A 16,244-nucleotide genomic window follows, 5' to 3' on the forward strand; every position below is an offset into this window, starting at 1 on the left:
CCCACTGCTTTTGACCCACTAGATACCACTATCAAAAACTACTTAACGAGAGACCTTCCTGCTCACTACATGATACTGGACAATCATCTCCCCCATGCCAAGGTAATAAAAGTTTGTAAGGCACCTAACGAATTCCAAAATGCTACAATAGAATAAATTTTATCAAAAACAATTTCTCCTGAACCACATTGCATGCAACAGTCCTTCCCCTAAACCTGTCAAGTACATTCAAGTACATTTTCTTCCTAGTGTTGTGCCTTAAGCTTCACTCACATGTTTGATACGTGGGTTAGTTTTTCCCATCAGCAGCACAGGAAACATTAGCCGCAGCAGCTGAGAGCAGGACCCCCAGAGCTCATCCGCAGTCTCCGGCCGGCTGCTGCACACCTCTCAGGTTACCAGATCTCAGCCACAGGCTCAGCCTTTCACTTGGTAATTACACGGGACAAAAACCCAACAAAGTCAGATTTGGGTTGATTCCATTTTTATTGTGGATTGGAGCTTAGAGGGTAAGTGCTGGTCAGCATCACTAGCTGCTCCATCTGCCACCCTCTGTAAGCACCCTCTCTGTAGGAGTCTAAATTTAGCCCAAGAGATCAGGATCAAAAAGGGGAAAACTGCTATCAGCACATCGCCGCTCTTACTGTACACTAACAGTCACTGCATGCTCACCGCGTGTGAGTTGTGCGGGGGAGAATAACTTACTTGTCTACACCTTTCTTCTTTCTCCCATGAAAGAAAAGCTGACTTCTAGAAATAGATGTGGAATTGAACATGCCAGGGAGCCAAGTGGAGGACAGTTACAAACCCATCCCCGAAGAGCACGTTTTACAGACAGTCAAGAATGTTTCTGGAGCTCCAGAACCACGAGTACGTGCGTGGCCTGAGCACTCACAGCTGCCGCACCCTCACCACTCACGAGCCTTTCTAGAAGTCCTGAGACTGGGAACTCTCGGAAGGCTGGAGGTTTGTGCGCAGTTTGTACATGTGATTGAGCGCTTGTGTGAGAAACGCCCCACTGGTATTGATCTCCATCAGGGTCAAGTTATCCACCTAAAACAGAAGAAAACAGACAAAGTTGGCCAAGAAGTTTTTGATTTTGAGAAAAAGATAAACTCTACTGAATAAAATAAGAAACCAGTCGTTCTTGTTTTTAAAGCACCGCTAGTAACCCTTGCTGGTAACAGCGAAGCGAAGCCCCTGCAGGCAGAGACGCACACGGGAAGGGGGCGGGGACGGGCACCCACCTCAGCGTGCGCCTCCTGCTGTCGCACAAAGCTGTCAGCTGACACGCGGAGCTTTGCTATGCGAGTGTCCCACACGTCCTTGACCAGGGTCCGGATCTCGTCTGCTTTGGGGATGTTGTCTGAAGCGCTAAAGGAAGCAGAGTAGAATAAGGAAGCGCTTGGTTAAATGGAAGAAGCACAGGACAGAGCGGCTCTTCCCAGGCAAAATACTCCAGCTGTTCTAGACTCAGAAAATCTCTTTTGTTTTCAAATATAAGATGCCAGGACTTGCAGCAGTTAAGCTTGGTACACAGGACACTGGCAGGATCCAGACTGAGTTACTCCGCTCATGCTAATGCCCCACAGCAGACTGCTGCCCGGAGTTCTGTTTACCTAAGAGGTTTAGGTAGCAGAGAACCAGCTCCAAGTCGGACGTCCTCCCCTCAGGACAACTGTTCTGTGCTATATAATCTCCATCTACAATGATTTTGTTTCCAGGGCCGGCTCAGAGGCCTTCTGGTGCTCTTCCTTTACAGACTGCTAACCATTAACACAGCCCCCCAGAGAAGGAAGAGTCCAGCTCTCAGGCACTGTGCTTGGCCCCTTACATGATGTTTCCATCCTCACAAAAGCCCCGAAGGGTGGGGATTATCCCACTTTTTTTTTTTTTGAGGCGGAGTTGTACTTTGTCACCGTTGGTAGAGTGCTATGGTGACATAGCTCACAGCAACCTCCAACTCTTGGGCTTAAGTGATTCTCTTGCCTCAGCCTCCCAAGTAGCCGGGACCACAGCACTGCCACGATGCCCAGCTATTTTTAGAGATGGGGTCTCACTCTGGCTCAGGCTGGTCTCGAACTCCTGAGCTCAGGCAATCTGCCCACCTCCAGAGTGCTGGGATTACAGCACAGTACCAGCCTATCCAACGCTTATTTCTTATGAAAATAAGTTACAAAAATCACAGAAGAACTTCAAATTAGCATAAAGTGAGTACAACTAAACATAGCAAAGTTCTGGGTCAAAGTTCCAATTCAATGAGGACACAGCAGCCTTCCTTCATGAAGTATACTTCTTAACCTTTGAAGAAAATGAAGACAAAAGCAGAAGTGAAGATTCTTCTCAGCTAAGCTAGAAGCTCGCTCTGCACATGCCAGTTAGCTCGTGATCAGCAGTGGCAAGTCAGTAGTACACAACTTAGTATATTTTACCATGGACCAAACATCTAGATCTTGTGCTCTGAACAGCAGGTTAAAGAACAAAAGCCCCAACTGCTTATCATCTGAACCGAAGAGCAAAGGTAAAACTAGGTCCCTTAGCCAATGACTGCAAAACAAATATATTATAATATATTACAATATATTAAACTTCAAAAACTAAAAATAAACCTGGCTAACACCAACTTTTTACCTTGTCTGTTTCCAGATCCTCCCTTTCCAAGCTACTGTCCCCACTGCCACAGAGCCCTTCCTGGGGCTCTCCATCACCACAGAATCAATGCCGCTGCTCCCCCAAATACACTAGCCCCTTCAGACTCTGCACCTGAGCACAACCAGCTCCTCCTGCCTCGCTGCCCTCTCCCCTGCGATCCACCTCATGATTCCCACCCGCCTCAAGTCTGTGCTCCGAACCTATCTCCTCCATGAGCCCAGCTCTGGCACCAGCAGGCCTGTTGTAGCCCAATGGACTCGCACTGCAATGTAATACTGCCCAGCAGGTTCACATCTGCCCTCACCAAACCAGGACCTCAGGCCCATGTGAGTGATCCCACTGTCTAGAAGTGCTCCGTGTGTTGTTCTCAGATGTCACAGAGCAAGTGGACTGCCACCTCACACCAGTCCAAGCACAAGTCCCTGTTATGTGACCCAAGCTTTCCTTTCAATCCGGCAATGCCATTCAGTGGGTCCCTTCCTGCTTCCCTGGAGGAGGCAGCAGTCGTGTCCTAATTTTTAGTTCTAGTCCTGCTCTTCAACCCATCAATTACGAGATGCAAATCACATTCTAAGTACCTCCCAAGCAAAATTATTGGCTAGGCGCCCGTTGTTCAGTGGTTAGGGCACCGGCTACATACACTGGAGCTGGCAGGTTCGAACCCAGCCTGGGCCTGCTAAACAAAATCATTCACATTTGCCTTCTCCCTTTACTGGTTTCACTCATTCATTCAACAAACATGAGCACCAGGCACCACAATGGGGCCATCATGTACCCAAGACACAGCCCCAGCTCAATCAGAACAGTGTGTGCGTGCGCACATAATGGCACGGCCAAAAGATCAGAAAATCATGACTATCCCAAACACCATGGTGGAGGTCTATAGAGCTGTCCAGAGAACATGTGCCAGGAGAGATACGCGTTATGCTGAACCAAAGGAGGTGGGCAGGAAGGCAGGAGAAACAGTATGTGCAAAGCCATGAAGCCTCCAACATGTTCAAACAAGTGACAGAGGCCACTGTGAGCCTTAGCCCTACAGAACGGGAGGAGGAACTGCAGAGAAGGGGGAAGGAGGGAGGGAGGGCATCACCAGGCTGTGCTCACTACTCGAACGGCACACTCAGGACTTCACATGACAACCTTGGAAAGGCTCTAAGCACTTTAGGCAGAAGAATCACAAGGCAGCTTTGCTTTTAAAAGACCACACTGATCACAACGTGAAGAATGAATTAGATGCCAGAGTGGGGTGCTATATGGAGGCAGGCAGATGAGGAGTTACTAGAGCAGGCTTTTGCCAGCAGGGGGATTTCCATACCGTACACGGGCAGAGGCAAATGTGAGCCCCCTGGCCCTTCTTGTGAAAGACACACAAGAACTCAAATCCACACACCCCAAGCAGGAAAAGGAGTAAAGCTAAATAAAACACATACATAAAATAGAACATAAAACTGGCCGGCGCCTGTGGCTCAGTGAGCAGGGCGTCGGCCCCATATGCCGAGGGTGGCGGGTTCAAACCCAGCCCCAGCCAAACTGCAACCAAAAATAGCCGGGCGTTGTGGCGGGCGCCTGCAGTCCCAGCTGCTCAGGAGGCTGAGGCAAGAGAATCACCTAAGCCCAAGAGCTGGAGGTTGCTGTGAGCTATAACACCATAGCACTCTACAGAAGGCAATGGATTGAAACGCTGTCTCTAAAAAAAATTAATAAAATAAAACAAAATTTACAATCGCAAATTTTACATTTACAAATTTTTTTTTTCCTATTTTTTTTTTTTTTGTAGAGACAGAGTTTCACTTTATTGCCCTCGGTAGAGTGCCGTGGCGTCACACAGCTGAGCCACGGGCGCCGCCCACATTAACAAACATTTTAAATTGCACACAAACTTTATGGACACCCTATGTAGTGTTAAGGCTACTGCTGGAGGTGGTGGTGGCTAACACTTGACTCCTATCAAGCGAGGTGGAATGGGAAGAGCCAAGTGATTTACTGAGAGCAGAGAAAAAGGAAAACACGAGACAGAGGAGGGAGGAGAGGAACGGGACGGAGACACAGACATAGGGCGAGTCTGGAAGTGCGTGCGCAGAGACGACCCCGGGACTCATCTGAGAGACTGGGCAGCCCGTGCTGCCATTTACTACAGCAACGAGCAGGGGCCCAGAAAGAAAGGAATGGGCCGTGAGTCCAGTCCGGAGTATGGACTTTAACAAGTGAGATCTACTTACTGATTTAATAGGAGTTTGGTGAGTTCCATGTAGTATGGGCTAGGCATTGGGGTGAAAGTTTCTTCCTTTCGTTCACAATCCCTCATCTTTTCCAACTTCTCTGAAATTTAGAAATTAACACATTTTACCATCATTATAACCAGCATATTTTCTAAACCTTCCAAATTAACAAATAGCTGTATTACCTATTTGATGATTACCAAATTATATGAAGAAAACCTTGAGATAACATTTATAATTAACTAGATGATTTGAGGCCTTCCCCTTAAAAATTTCTCTCAGACAGAAAGGTGAGTTATCGTAGGTATTGCTTTGGCCTGCAGAATGTTTCTACAAAGAATGTGTGAGAATCAGTTCTTTTTTTTTAGGGAAAGAGCAAAGTATCTACCTTTGAGGCAATAAGTGATCAAAGCAATCAGTGACACAAGAAACATATGTCTTAGCACTCTGGGAGGCTGAAAGAGGTGGATTGCTAGAGGTCAGGAGTTCAAGACCAGCCTAAGCAAGAGCAAGACCCCATCTCCAAAAAGAGCCGGGCATTGTGGCGGGTGCCTGTGGTCCCAGCTACTGGGAAGGCTAAGGTAAGAGAATCACTTGAGCCTAAGAGTTTGAGGTTGCTGTGAGCTATGACACCATGGCACTCTACCAAGAGTGTCAAAGTGAGACTTGGTCTCAAAAAAAATACGAGGCCGGGTGGTGCCTGTGGCTCAGTCGGTAAGGTGCCAGCCCCATATACCGAGGGTGGCGGGTTCAAACCCAGCCCCGGCTGAACTGCAACCAAAAAATAGCCGGGCGTTGTGGCGGGCGCCTGTAGTCCCAGCTACTCGGGAGGCTGAGGCAAGAGAATTGCTTAAGCCCAGGAGCTGGAGGTTGCTATGAGCTGTGTGATGCCAAAGCGCTCTACCGAGGGCCATAAAATGAGACTCTGTCTCTACAAAAAAAAAAAAAAATACAAGGCTGGGCTCAGCGCCCATAGCTCGGGAGTGAAGGTGCTGGCCACATACACTGGGACTGGCAGGTTCAAACCCGGCCCAGGCCTGCTAAACAACAATGACAAGTTCAACAAAAAAATAGCCAGTCATTGTGGCAGGCACCTGCAGTCCCAGCTACTTGGGAGGCTGAGGCTACAGAATTGCTTAAGCCCAAGAGTTTGAGGTTGCTATGAGTTGTGACGCCATGGCACTTTACCAATGGCAACAGCTTAAGACTCTTGTCTAAAAAAAAAAAATAATAATGTGGGGCCATATGTGGTACCTCACACCTGTAATCCTAGCATTCTGGGAGGCTGAGGCAGGTGGATTGCCTGAGTTCACAGTTTCGAGACCAGCCTGAGCCACAGCAAGACCCCATCTCTAAAAATAGTCGGGCGTTGTGGCAGGTGCCTGAAGTCCCAGCTACTTGGGAGGCTGACGCAAGAGAATCACTTGAGCCCAAAAGTTTGAGGCTGCTGTGAGCTATGATGCTACAGAACTCTACCAAGGGTGACAAAGTGAAACTCTGTCTCAAAAAATAGAAAAAGAAATATATGGATCCCAAGCCTTATTCAGAAGGATAACTTACTAACTGCAGCCACCCTAGCCTGGGGGTGGTATGACATCCCAGGAGCTACAGTGCCTGGCCCCCCCATGCTTGTTTTTTAAAAATCTAGAACAAGGCAGGGATGGAGAAAGATGGTGGACCAGAAGGATCATTCATCTGAGCTTTCCTGGTGTGACTGGGGAGAAAGAGAGAACCCAGCCGTGCCTGGCACAGGGACCTCGCCTGGAGTCATAGCTCAAAGAGCACAGCGAGGAGGTGGAGGATACGGCGTGTGATCTGGAGTGGTGGAAATCTCATACATTAGCTCTGGAACAAGGTAATTGAAGCAAAGGAGGAAGTGAGAAGGAAAAAGGAGGAAGACAAGGAGGTGAACAAGAAGAAAGAGCAAATGAGGAGGAAGCAACAGAAAAACCAAAACAGAGCAACTCTCCCAGGGGACCATGAGGCAGCTACTGCAGAAGACTCCACCTATAAAGAAGTAATGGACTTAACAGAAAGGGAATTTAAAATATGGATAAGACAATAAAAGGAATGGATGAGAAAATGGAGAGACAGAACCAAAAGTCAGATGGGAGATACGCAGAGTATAGAAAGGATGTGGAGGAGCTGAAGGAAATGAAGGAGACAATCAGGAATGTGAAGATGCAGTGGGAAGTGTCACAACAGGTCAGACCACGGAGAAGAAAGAGCCTCAGAGCCAGAGGATCAAGTTTTCAAGTTCACCCAGGTTGTTAAAGAGGCACAAAAGAAGAGAGAGAAAGTAAAGCAGGTGCTTAGAAAACCACAAGAATCCATGAAGTGTTCAAACATATGAATAATAGGGATTCCTGGAGGGGAAGAAGACTGTCCTAAAGGAATGGAAGCCCTACTGGAGACCATCGTAAATGAAAATGTCCCAAATTTTATTAATGATCCTGACACACTCCTTTCAGATGGATATCAAACTCCAGGTCAACTCAAACAGAGCCTCAGAGCCTCTCCAAGACACATTGTAATGAACCTGTCCAAAGTCAAGATGAAAGAAAAAATTCTGCAAGCAGCCAGGAGTAAGTGCCAACTGACCTACAGATGCAGAGCCATTAGGATGACCGCAGACTTTTCAACTGAAACATTCCAAGCCAGAAGAGCATGGTGATCCACCTTTGACATTGTTTTCTGTTTTTTGTTTGTTTGTTTTTGCAGCTTTTGGTTGGGGCAGGGTTTGAACTTGCCACCTCTGGTATATGGGGCCGGCACCCTACTCCTTTGAGCCACAGGTGTCACCCATCTTTGACATTCTTAAACAAAACAACTTTTAGCTCAGAATTCTGTGTCCTACTAAACTAAGCTTCAAAGTTGGAGAAATCAAATCTTTTGCGGATATAGAGACACTGAGGAAATTTGTCCCAAGACCAGCTCTACAGGAAATACTTAGACCTATTTTCAACACTGACCATCATAATGGACCATCAGCAAAGTAAACACACAGAAGCTAAAGGTCAAAACTTAGCTTCCACAGTGGTGCAAAAGATAAAACTACACAACAGACTTTCACAAGATAAGATGAATAGAATTCCACCACACTTATCAATTCTCTCAATAAATATCAATGGACTGAATTCACCACTGAAGAGGTACAGGCTGGCTCCCTGGATAAAAAAAACCACAAGCCATCAGGGTGGCACCTGTGGCTCAAGGAATAGGGCACCAGCCCCATATACCAGAGGTGCTGGGTTCAAACCTGGCCCCGGCCAAAAAAAAAAAAAAAAATCACCAGCCATCCATATGCTGTCTCCAGGAAACACACACAGCCTTGAAAGACAAATCAAGACTTAGTCGCCTGTGGCTCAGAGGAGTAGGGCGCCAGCCCCACATGCTGGAGGTGGCAGGTTCAAACCCAGCCCCAACTAAAAACTACAAAAAATAAATAAATAAATAAGACTTAGGATTATGAGATGGAAAATAGTATTTCAAGCAAATGGAAACAAAAAGAAATGCGGGGTTGTAATTTTATTTACAGATATAAGCATATTTAAAGCAACTAAATTTAAGAAAGACAAAGATGACCACTTTAGACTGGTCAAAGGAACAATACAACAAGAAGACATCTCAATTTTAAATATTTATGCACCATCTAAATGCTGCCTGATCTATGAACAGACCTTGACAGGTCTGAACAATATGAGATCCCATGACACCATAACAGCCAGGACTTTAACAGCCCTCTGACGGAACTGGACAGATCCTCTAAACAGAAACTAAACAGAGACACAAAGGACTTCAATGTGACCCTAGAACAAATGAGATGAATGGCCCTATACAGAACACACTGTCCCAAAGCTCAAGAATATGCATTTTTCTCATCAGCCGGTGCTACAGATTCCAAAATACACCACATCCTAGGATACATACAAATCAAACCTCAGCAAAATTAAAAGAATAGAAATTTTACCTTGTATCTTCCCAGACCACAAGGCAATAAAGGTGGAACTCAACTCCAACAAAAACATTCATCCCACACAAAGACATGGGAATTAATCAACCTTATGCTGAATGATAGTTGGGGTCAGGAAGAGATAAAAGAAGAAATCATAAATTCCTCAAACATAACAATAAAAACACAAGTTATCAAGATCTGTAGGATGCAGTGGAAATTTATCACTTTAGATGCCTACATTCCAAAAACATAAAGAGAACACATCAACAAACTCATGAACCATCTTATAGAATTGGAAAAGAACAATCTAATCCCAAACCCAGCAGAAGAAAAGAAATAACCAAAATTAAATCAGAGATTAAGGAAATTGAAAACAAAAGAATCATCCAGAAAATAAACAAAACAAACAGTTGGTTTTTCAGGAGGGAGCAAGATGGTGACTGAATAACACCTTCTTTGCAACCACACATGCACGGTGAGATTGGGGAGAGAAGACTCCAGGCATCTCTGGCTTGTGGGCTCTGCTCAGAAACATCCCTTTGGGAACACAGGGAGACAGCGAGAGACTTCTGGACCCCAGGAGGAGGACAAAAGCAGTGGAGAACTGGATTTATCAAAATCTTAGGCCAGAGGGACAGTAACTTAAAGAGCAAGACGAAGTGAAAGGAAAATTAGGGCAAGGAAACAGATGAAAGAAAACACTCATGAGGAAGAATCAGCAGAAAAAAATCCTAGCAACAAGAAAAACCAGTCCAGGGGCGGCGCCTGTGGCTCAGTCGGTAAGGCGCCGGCCCCATATACCGAGGGTGGCGGGTTCAAACCCGGCCCTGGCCAAACTGCAACCAAAAAAAAAAAATAGCCGGGCGTTGTGGCGGGCGCCTGTAGTCCCAGCTGCTCGGGAGGCTGAGGCAAGAGAATCGCTTAAGCCCAGGAGTTAGAGGTTGCTGTGAGCTGTGTGAGGCCACGGCACTCTACCGAGGGCCATAAAGTGAAACTCTGTCTCTACAAAAAAAAAAAAAGAAAAACCAGTCCAGAGCAACCCCTCCAAGGGACCGTGAGGTAGCTACTGCAGAGGATTCCATCTATAAAGAAATGTTAGAAATGACAGAAGGGGAATTTAAAGTACAGATAATGGAAACAATGAAGGAAATATGCTGAGAAAGTGGAAAATAATCAAAAAGGAAATCCAAAAACAGAATGAAACAAGAGAGGAATGATATGAAGAATATAGAAAGGATATAGCAGAGCTAAAAGAATTGAAGCAGTCAATTAGGGAATTGAAAGATGCAATACAAAGTATCAACAAGAGATTAGACAAGGCAGAAGAAAGAATCCCAGAGGTAGAGGACAAAGCTCTTGAGATTAGCCGGGCGTTGTGGCGGGTGCCTGTAGTCCCAGCTACTCGGGAGGCTGAGGCAAGAGAATCGCTTAAGCCCAGGAGTTGGAGGTTGCTGTGAGCTGTGTGAGGCCACGGCACTCTACCGAGGGCAATAAAGTGAGACTCTGTCTCTACAAAAAAAAAAAAAAAAAGCTCTTGAGATAACTCATATAGTTAAAGAGGCAGAAAAGAAAAGAGAAAGCAGAACATTCACTGACAGACTTATGGGACTTTATGAAGCGTTCAAACGTATGAGTTATCCCAGAAGGGGAAGAACAACGCCCCAGACGAATGGAAGCCATACTAGAGAACATTATAAATGAAAATTTCCAGCTCAGCACCCGTAGCACAGTGGTTACACCACCAGCCACATACACCAAGGGTGGAGGGTTCAAACCCAACACAGACCAGCTAAACAACTGGAACAAAAAGAAAAAAAAAAAATAGCCGGGCGTTGTGGCAGGCACCTGTAGTCCCAGCTACTTGGGAGGCTGAGGCAGGAGAATCGCTTAAGCCCAAGAGTTTGAGGTTGCTGTGAGCTGTGACGCCATAGCACTCCACCAAAGGCAACATAGTAAGACTCTGTCTCAAGAAAAAAAAAAGAGAGAGAGAGAGAAAATTTCCCAAGTATCTCCAAAGATTCTGACACACTCCTTTCAGAGGGATATTGGATCCCAGGTCACTTCAACTCTAATAGAGCTTCTCCAAGACACATTGTGATGAACCTGTCCAAAGTCAAGACAAAAGAAAAGATTCTGCAAGCTGCCAGGAGTAAGCGCCAGTTGATCTACAGGGGCAAATCTTTCAGAATGACTGCAGATTTCTCTAATGAAACTTTTCAAGCCAGAAGACAATGGTCATCTACCTTCAATCTACTTAAACAGAACAATTTCCAGCCCAGAATTCTATATTCTGCTAAGCTAAGCTTTAAAACTGACAGAGAAATCAAATTTTTACTGATATACAAACATTGAGGAAATTTGAAACAACAAGACCAGCTCTCCAGGAAATACTTCAACCTGTTCTATACACTGACCATCACAACGGATCACCAGCAAAGTAAGTGCTCAGAAATTGAAGGACAGAACTTAGCTTCCACAATGATGAAAAAGATAAAACTAAGAAACGGACTTCCACAAAATAAGATAAATAGAACACTACCACACTTATCAATTATCTCAATAAATGTTAATGGCGTGAATTCCCCACTGTAGAGGCACAGATTGGCTGATTGGATTAAAAAACACAAGCTATCCATTTGCTGTCTGCAGGAAACACACCTAGCCTCAAATGATAAATTAAAACTCAGAGTTAAGGATTGGAAGACAATTTTTTAGGCAAACAGAATTCAGAAGAAAAGAGGGGTTACAATCCTATTTTCAGATACATGTGCATTTAAAGCAACTAAGTAGAAAAAAATGGGTGGCGCCTATGGCTCAGTGAGTAGGGTACTGGCCTCATATACTAAAACAGCAGTGGAAACTGCAACAAAAAACAGCCAGGCGTTGTGGCAGGTGCCTGTACTCCCAGTTTCTTGGGAGGCTGAGGCAAAAGAATCGCTTAAATCCAAGAGTTGGAGGTTGCTGTGAGCTGTGAGGCCATGGCACTCTACCAAGGGTGACAGAGTGGGACCTTGTCTCAAAATAAAAATAAATAAATAAATAAATATAAAAAGTTTTTTTAAAAAAGCAGAAAAAGACAAAGATTGTCAAGGGAAAAATACAACAAGACAATTTTAAACATTTATGCACCAAACTTAAATGCTCCCAGATTCTTGAAATAGACCTTAATTACTCTGAGCAATATGATATCCTATAACACCATAGTAACAGGGGACTTTAACACTCCTCTTACAGAGCTGGACAGATCCTCTAAAAAGAAATTAAATAAAGATATAAAGAACTTACATGAGACCTTAGAACAACTGTGTTTGATAGATGTATATAGAACACTCCATCCCAAAGCTAAAGAATACTTCTCATCAGCCCATGGAACATTCTCCAAAACTGATCTTATCCTAGGACACAAAACAAACCTCAACAGAATGAAAAGAATTGAAATTTTACCTTGTATCTTCCCAGACCACAAGGCATTAAAGGTGGCGTTAAAGGCATTAACAACAAAAATGTTCAACCCCACACAAAGACATGGAAATTAAACAACCTTACGCTGAATGACAATTGGGTGTAGGAACAAATAAAAGAGGAAATAACAACAATGAAGCATAACAACGATGAAGACACAGCTACCAAAACCTGTGGGATACAGCAAAAGCAGTCCTGAGAGGAAAATTTATCACTTTATGGGTTCAAATTCAGCCTGGGCCTGCCAAACAACAATCACAACTACAACCAAAAAATAGCTGGGTGTTGGGGCAGGTGCCTGTAGTCCCAGCTACTTGAGAGGCTGAGGCAAGATAATCGCTTAAGCCCAAGAGTTGGAGGTTGCTGTGAGCTCTGACGCCACAGCACTCTACTGAGGGTAACATAGTGAGACTCTGTCTCAAAAAAAAAAAATAAATAAAATACTCCTTTGTTGGGTGGCACCTGTGGCTCAGTGGGTATGGTGCCAGCCCCATATAACAAGAGTGGTGAGTTCAAACCCAGCCCTGGCCAAACTGTAACCAAAAAATAGCCGGGCGTTGTGGCGGGCGCCTGTAGTCCCAGCTACTCCAGAAACTGAAGCAAGAGAATCACCAGAGCCCAGGAGTTGGAAGTTGCTGTGAGCTGTGATGCCACATCACTCTACCGAGGGCAATAAAGTGAGACTCTGTCTCTAAAACACAAAAAAGAAAGAAAAGAAAATTTATCGCTTTAGATGCCTACATCCAAAAAACAGAAAGAGAGCGTATCACCAAATTCACAAGCCATCTTATGGATTGGAAAAAGAAGAACAATCTAAGCCTAAACCCAGCAGAAAAAATATATATACCCAAAATTAAATCAGAGATTAATGAAATTGAAAACAAAAGAATCATTCAGTAAATTAATGAAACAAGGAGTTGGTGTTGAAAAAATAAAATAGATAAATACCTTTAGCCAGACAACTAGAAATAGAAAAGTAAAATCTCTAGTAACCTCAATCAGAAATGATAAAGGGGAAATAACAACTGAAGCCATAGAGATACAAGAGATTATCTCTGAATATTATGATGAACTCTATGCCCAGAAATTTGACAATGTGAAGGAAATGGATCAATATCTGGAATCAGGACTTTAATTGGCTTATCAAAGATCAAATGATGAGAATATATGTGGCTATATCATTATCACAATACGAGAGTCATAGATTAAGAAATGCTAAAAAGAAAATAAGAAGTCCTTCTGGGTAGCTGAACACACGGCAGTTCATGGAGGATGTGTTATCCCTTCCCCTACACTTTGCCCAGGGAGTCTCTTCATCTGTATCCTTTGTAATAAGCTGATAAAGGTGCACAAAAGGGAACGCGGCCAAGGCCTTTGACACCAAAGGCAGTGCCCAAGAAGGTTGAGGAAGACCTGGCAACCATCCTGGCAATGAGCAAATAAGGTCACACTCAAGAATCCAGAAGGCCAGCTCGGACCTCCGTAAGAACTGCACCGCAACTGCGATCGGCTCCGGCACAGACCTCGGTAAGAGCTGTGCCACGACCCTCTTCCCGCAACCCGCGCCTGCCAGGCCTCCGCATGCCCTGACCAGGAACTGCGGAAGCCGCGCAACCCCGTGTCCTCCCTCCTGTACCCTCCCTACCTCCACACCGGCCCACTCGTCTGCCCAGGGACTCTGGTAGCCGCGTGCCCTCCGGAGCCCTCCCTGCCTCTGCGTGGAGCCCTTCTCCTGGCCAGAGACTGCTGGAGCCTTGGGCTCTCTGTGCCAAAGTCACTGTGCGCCAGGCACTCCCAGAACCATGTACACCACCTCCCGCCCTGTTGCTGGATCTGGGTGTGTCACATTCCGGAGCTGCTTCCACAACCAGAACTCCCTGGCTGGGGCATCCCCAGAGGAACTACACAGATCCAGCAACAATAGAGTGATCCCGCTGGGGTCTAATCTTGGAGAGACTCCTCCCCAACTCTGAGGACGGCCAGAGGCAACAGTGAAAAACAATCATGAGGTGAAATCAACAGAAAAACTCTGGCAATATGAATAATCAGAGTAGATCAACTCCCCCAAAAATCAATGCGGCAGACATAGCACAAGATCCCAAAAACAAACAAATAGCAGAGATGTCAGAAATCGAATTCAGAATCTGGATAGCAAATAAGATTGAATTAGAATTCCAAGCAGTAACCCAAAAGATATCTCAAGAATTCAACGAATTCAAAGACCAAATGACCAAAGATTTTGACACATTGAGACAAGAAGTTGCAGCCCTCAAAGATCTGAGAAACACAGTAGAATCCCTCAGTAACAGAATGGAGCAAGCAGAAGAAAGGATGTCTGACATTGAAGACAAGCTTTCAAACACTCCCAAACTCTCAAAGAGGAAGAGAAATGGAGGGCAAAAACAGATCACTCTCTCAGAGAGCTCTGGGATAATTCAAAGAAAACCAATATTCGTCTTATAGGGATCCCCGAAAGCAACGAAGTGACTTCACAAGGCTCAGAGTCTCTTCTCCATGAGATTATGAAGGAGAACTTTCCAGACATGCCAAGAGATCCTGAAATTCAGATAGCAGACAGTTTCAGAACTCCGGCACGACTTAACCCAAATAAGACATCCCCCAGACACATCATAATCAATTTCACTAAAGTTAATATGAAGAAAATTCTGAAAGCAGCCAGACAAAAAAAAACAATCACCTACAAGGGGAAGAATATTAGAATACCTGTAGATCTCTCTGCTGAAACCTTTCAAGCTAGAAGAGGATGGTCATCGACTTTTAATCTCCTAAAACAAAATAACTTTCAACCCAGGATCCTGTACCCAGCTATACTGAGTTTCATTTATGATGGAGAAATTAAATACTTTAATGACATTCACATGTTGAAGAAATTTGCCAAAACTAAACCAGCTCTCCAGGATATTCTCAGACCTATCCTCCATAAAGACCAGCATAATCCTCCACCACAAAAGTAAACCCACCCAGAAAATTTTGATCAAATTCCAACTTCCACAGTCGCAAAGGATTAAAAATGTCCACTGGACTCTCAAAAGGCTTATCAATATTCTCAATTAATGTGAATGGTTTAAATTGTCCTCTAAAGAGGCACAGGTTGGCTGACTGGATACAAAAACTCAAGCCAGATATCTGCTGCATACAAGAATCTCATCTTACTTTAAAAGACAAATACAGACTCAAGGTGAAGGGATGGTCATCTATACTCCAGGCAAATGGAAAGCAGAAAAAAGCAGGCATTGCAATCCCATTTGCAATAGGACAATAGGCTTTAAACCAACCAAAATAAGGAAGGATAAGGATGGACACTTCATATTTGTTAAAGGTAATACTCAATATGATGAAATTTCTATTATTAATATTTATGCACCCAACCAGAATGCACCTAAATTTATAAGAGAAACTCTAACAGACATGAGCAACTTGATTTCCTTCAATTCCATAGTAGTTGGAGATTTCAACATCCCTTTAGCAGTGCTGGGTAGACCCTCCAAAAAGAAGCTAAGCAAAGAAATTTTAGATTTCAACTTAACCATTCAAAATCTGGACTTAATAGACATCTACAGAACATTTCATCCCAACAAAACTGAATACACATTCTTCTCATCAGCCCATGGAACATACTCCAAAATCGACCACATCCTAGGCCACAAATCTAACCTCAACAAATTTTAAAAAATAGAAATTATTCCTTGCATCTTTTCAGACCATCAGGCAATAAAAGTTGAAGTCAATAACAACAGGAACCTGCATACCCATACAAAAACATGGAAGCTAAATACCCTAAAACTGAAGGATAGATGGGTTATAGACGAGATTAAGAAGGAAATCACCAAATTTTTGGAACAAAACAACAATAAAGACACGAATTATGAGAACCTGTGGGATACTACAAAGGCAGTCCTAAGAGGGAAATTTATAGTACTGAAATTCTTCCTCAA

At 44.3% G+C, this 16,244-nt stretch overlaps 1 protein-coding gene across 1 annotated transcript in view; it reads right to left on the reverse strand.

Annotated features, from left to right (window-relative positions):
* Nucleotides 1–473: 473 nt before the first annotated feature.
* The window catches only part of GINS2 (GINS complex subunit 2), a 28,745-nt gene continuing 12,974 nt past the window's right edge, over nucleotides 474–16,244 (reverse strand). The window contains exons 3-5 of the mRNA XM_053553862.1: nucleotides 4,872–4,971; nucleotides 1,248–1,374; nucleotides 474–1,053 (exon numbers count right to left, since the gene is read on the reverse strand). Of these exons, the coding sequence (XP_053409837.1) occupies nucleotides 928–1,053; nucleotides 1,248–1,374; nucleotides 4,872–4,971 (353 nt within the window). The 3' untranslated portion in view covers nucleotides 474–927. The remainder of the gene's footprint in view (nucleotides 1,054–1,247; nucleotides 1,375–4,871; nucleotides 4,972–16,244) is intronic.

Source organism: Nycticebus coucang, chromosome 2 (assembly GCF_027406575.1).
Source record: "Nycticebus coucang isolate mNycCou1 chromosome 2, mNycCou1.pri, whole genome shotgun sequence".
Classification (NCBI taxonomy): Eukaryota; Metazoa; Chordata; class Mammalia; order Primates; family Lorisidae; genus Nycticebus; species Nycticebus coucang.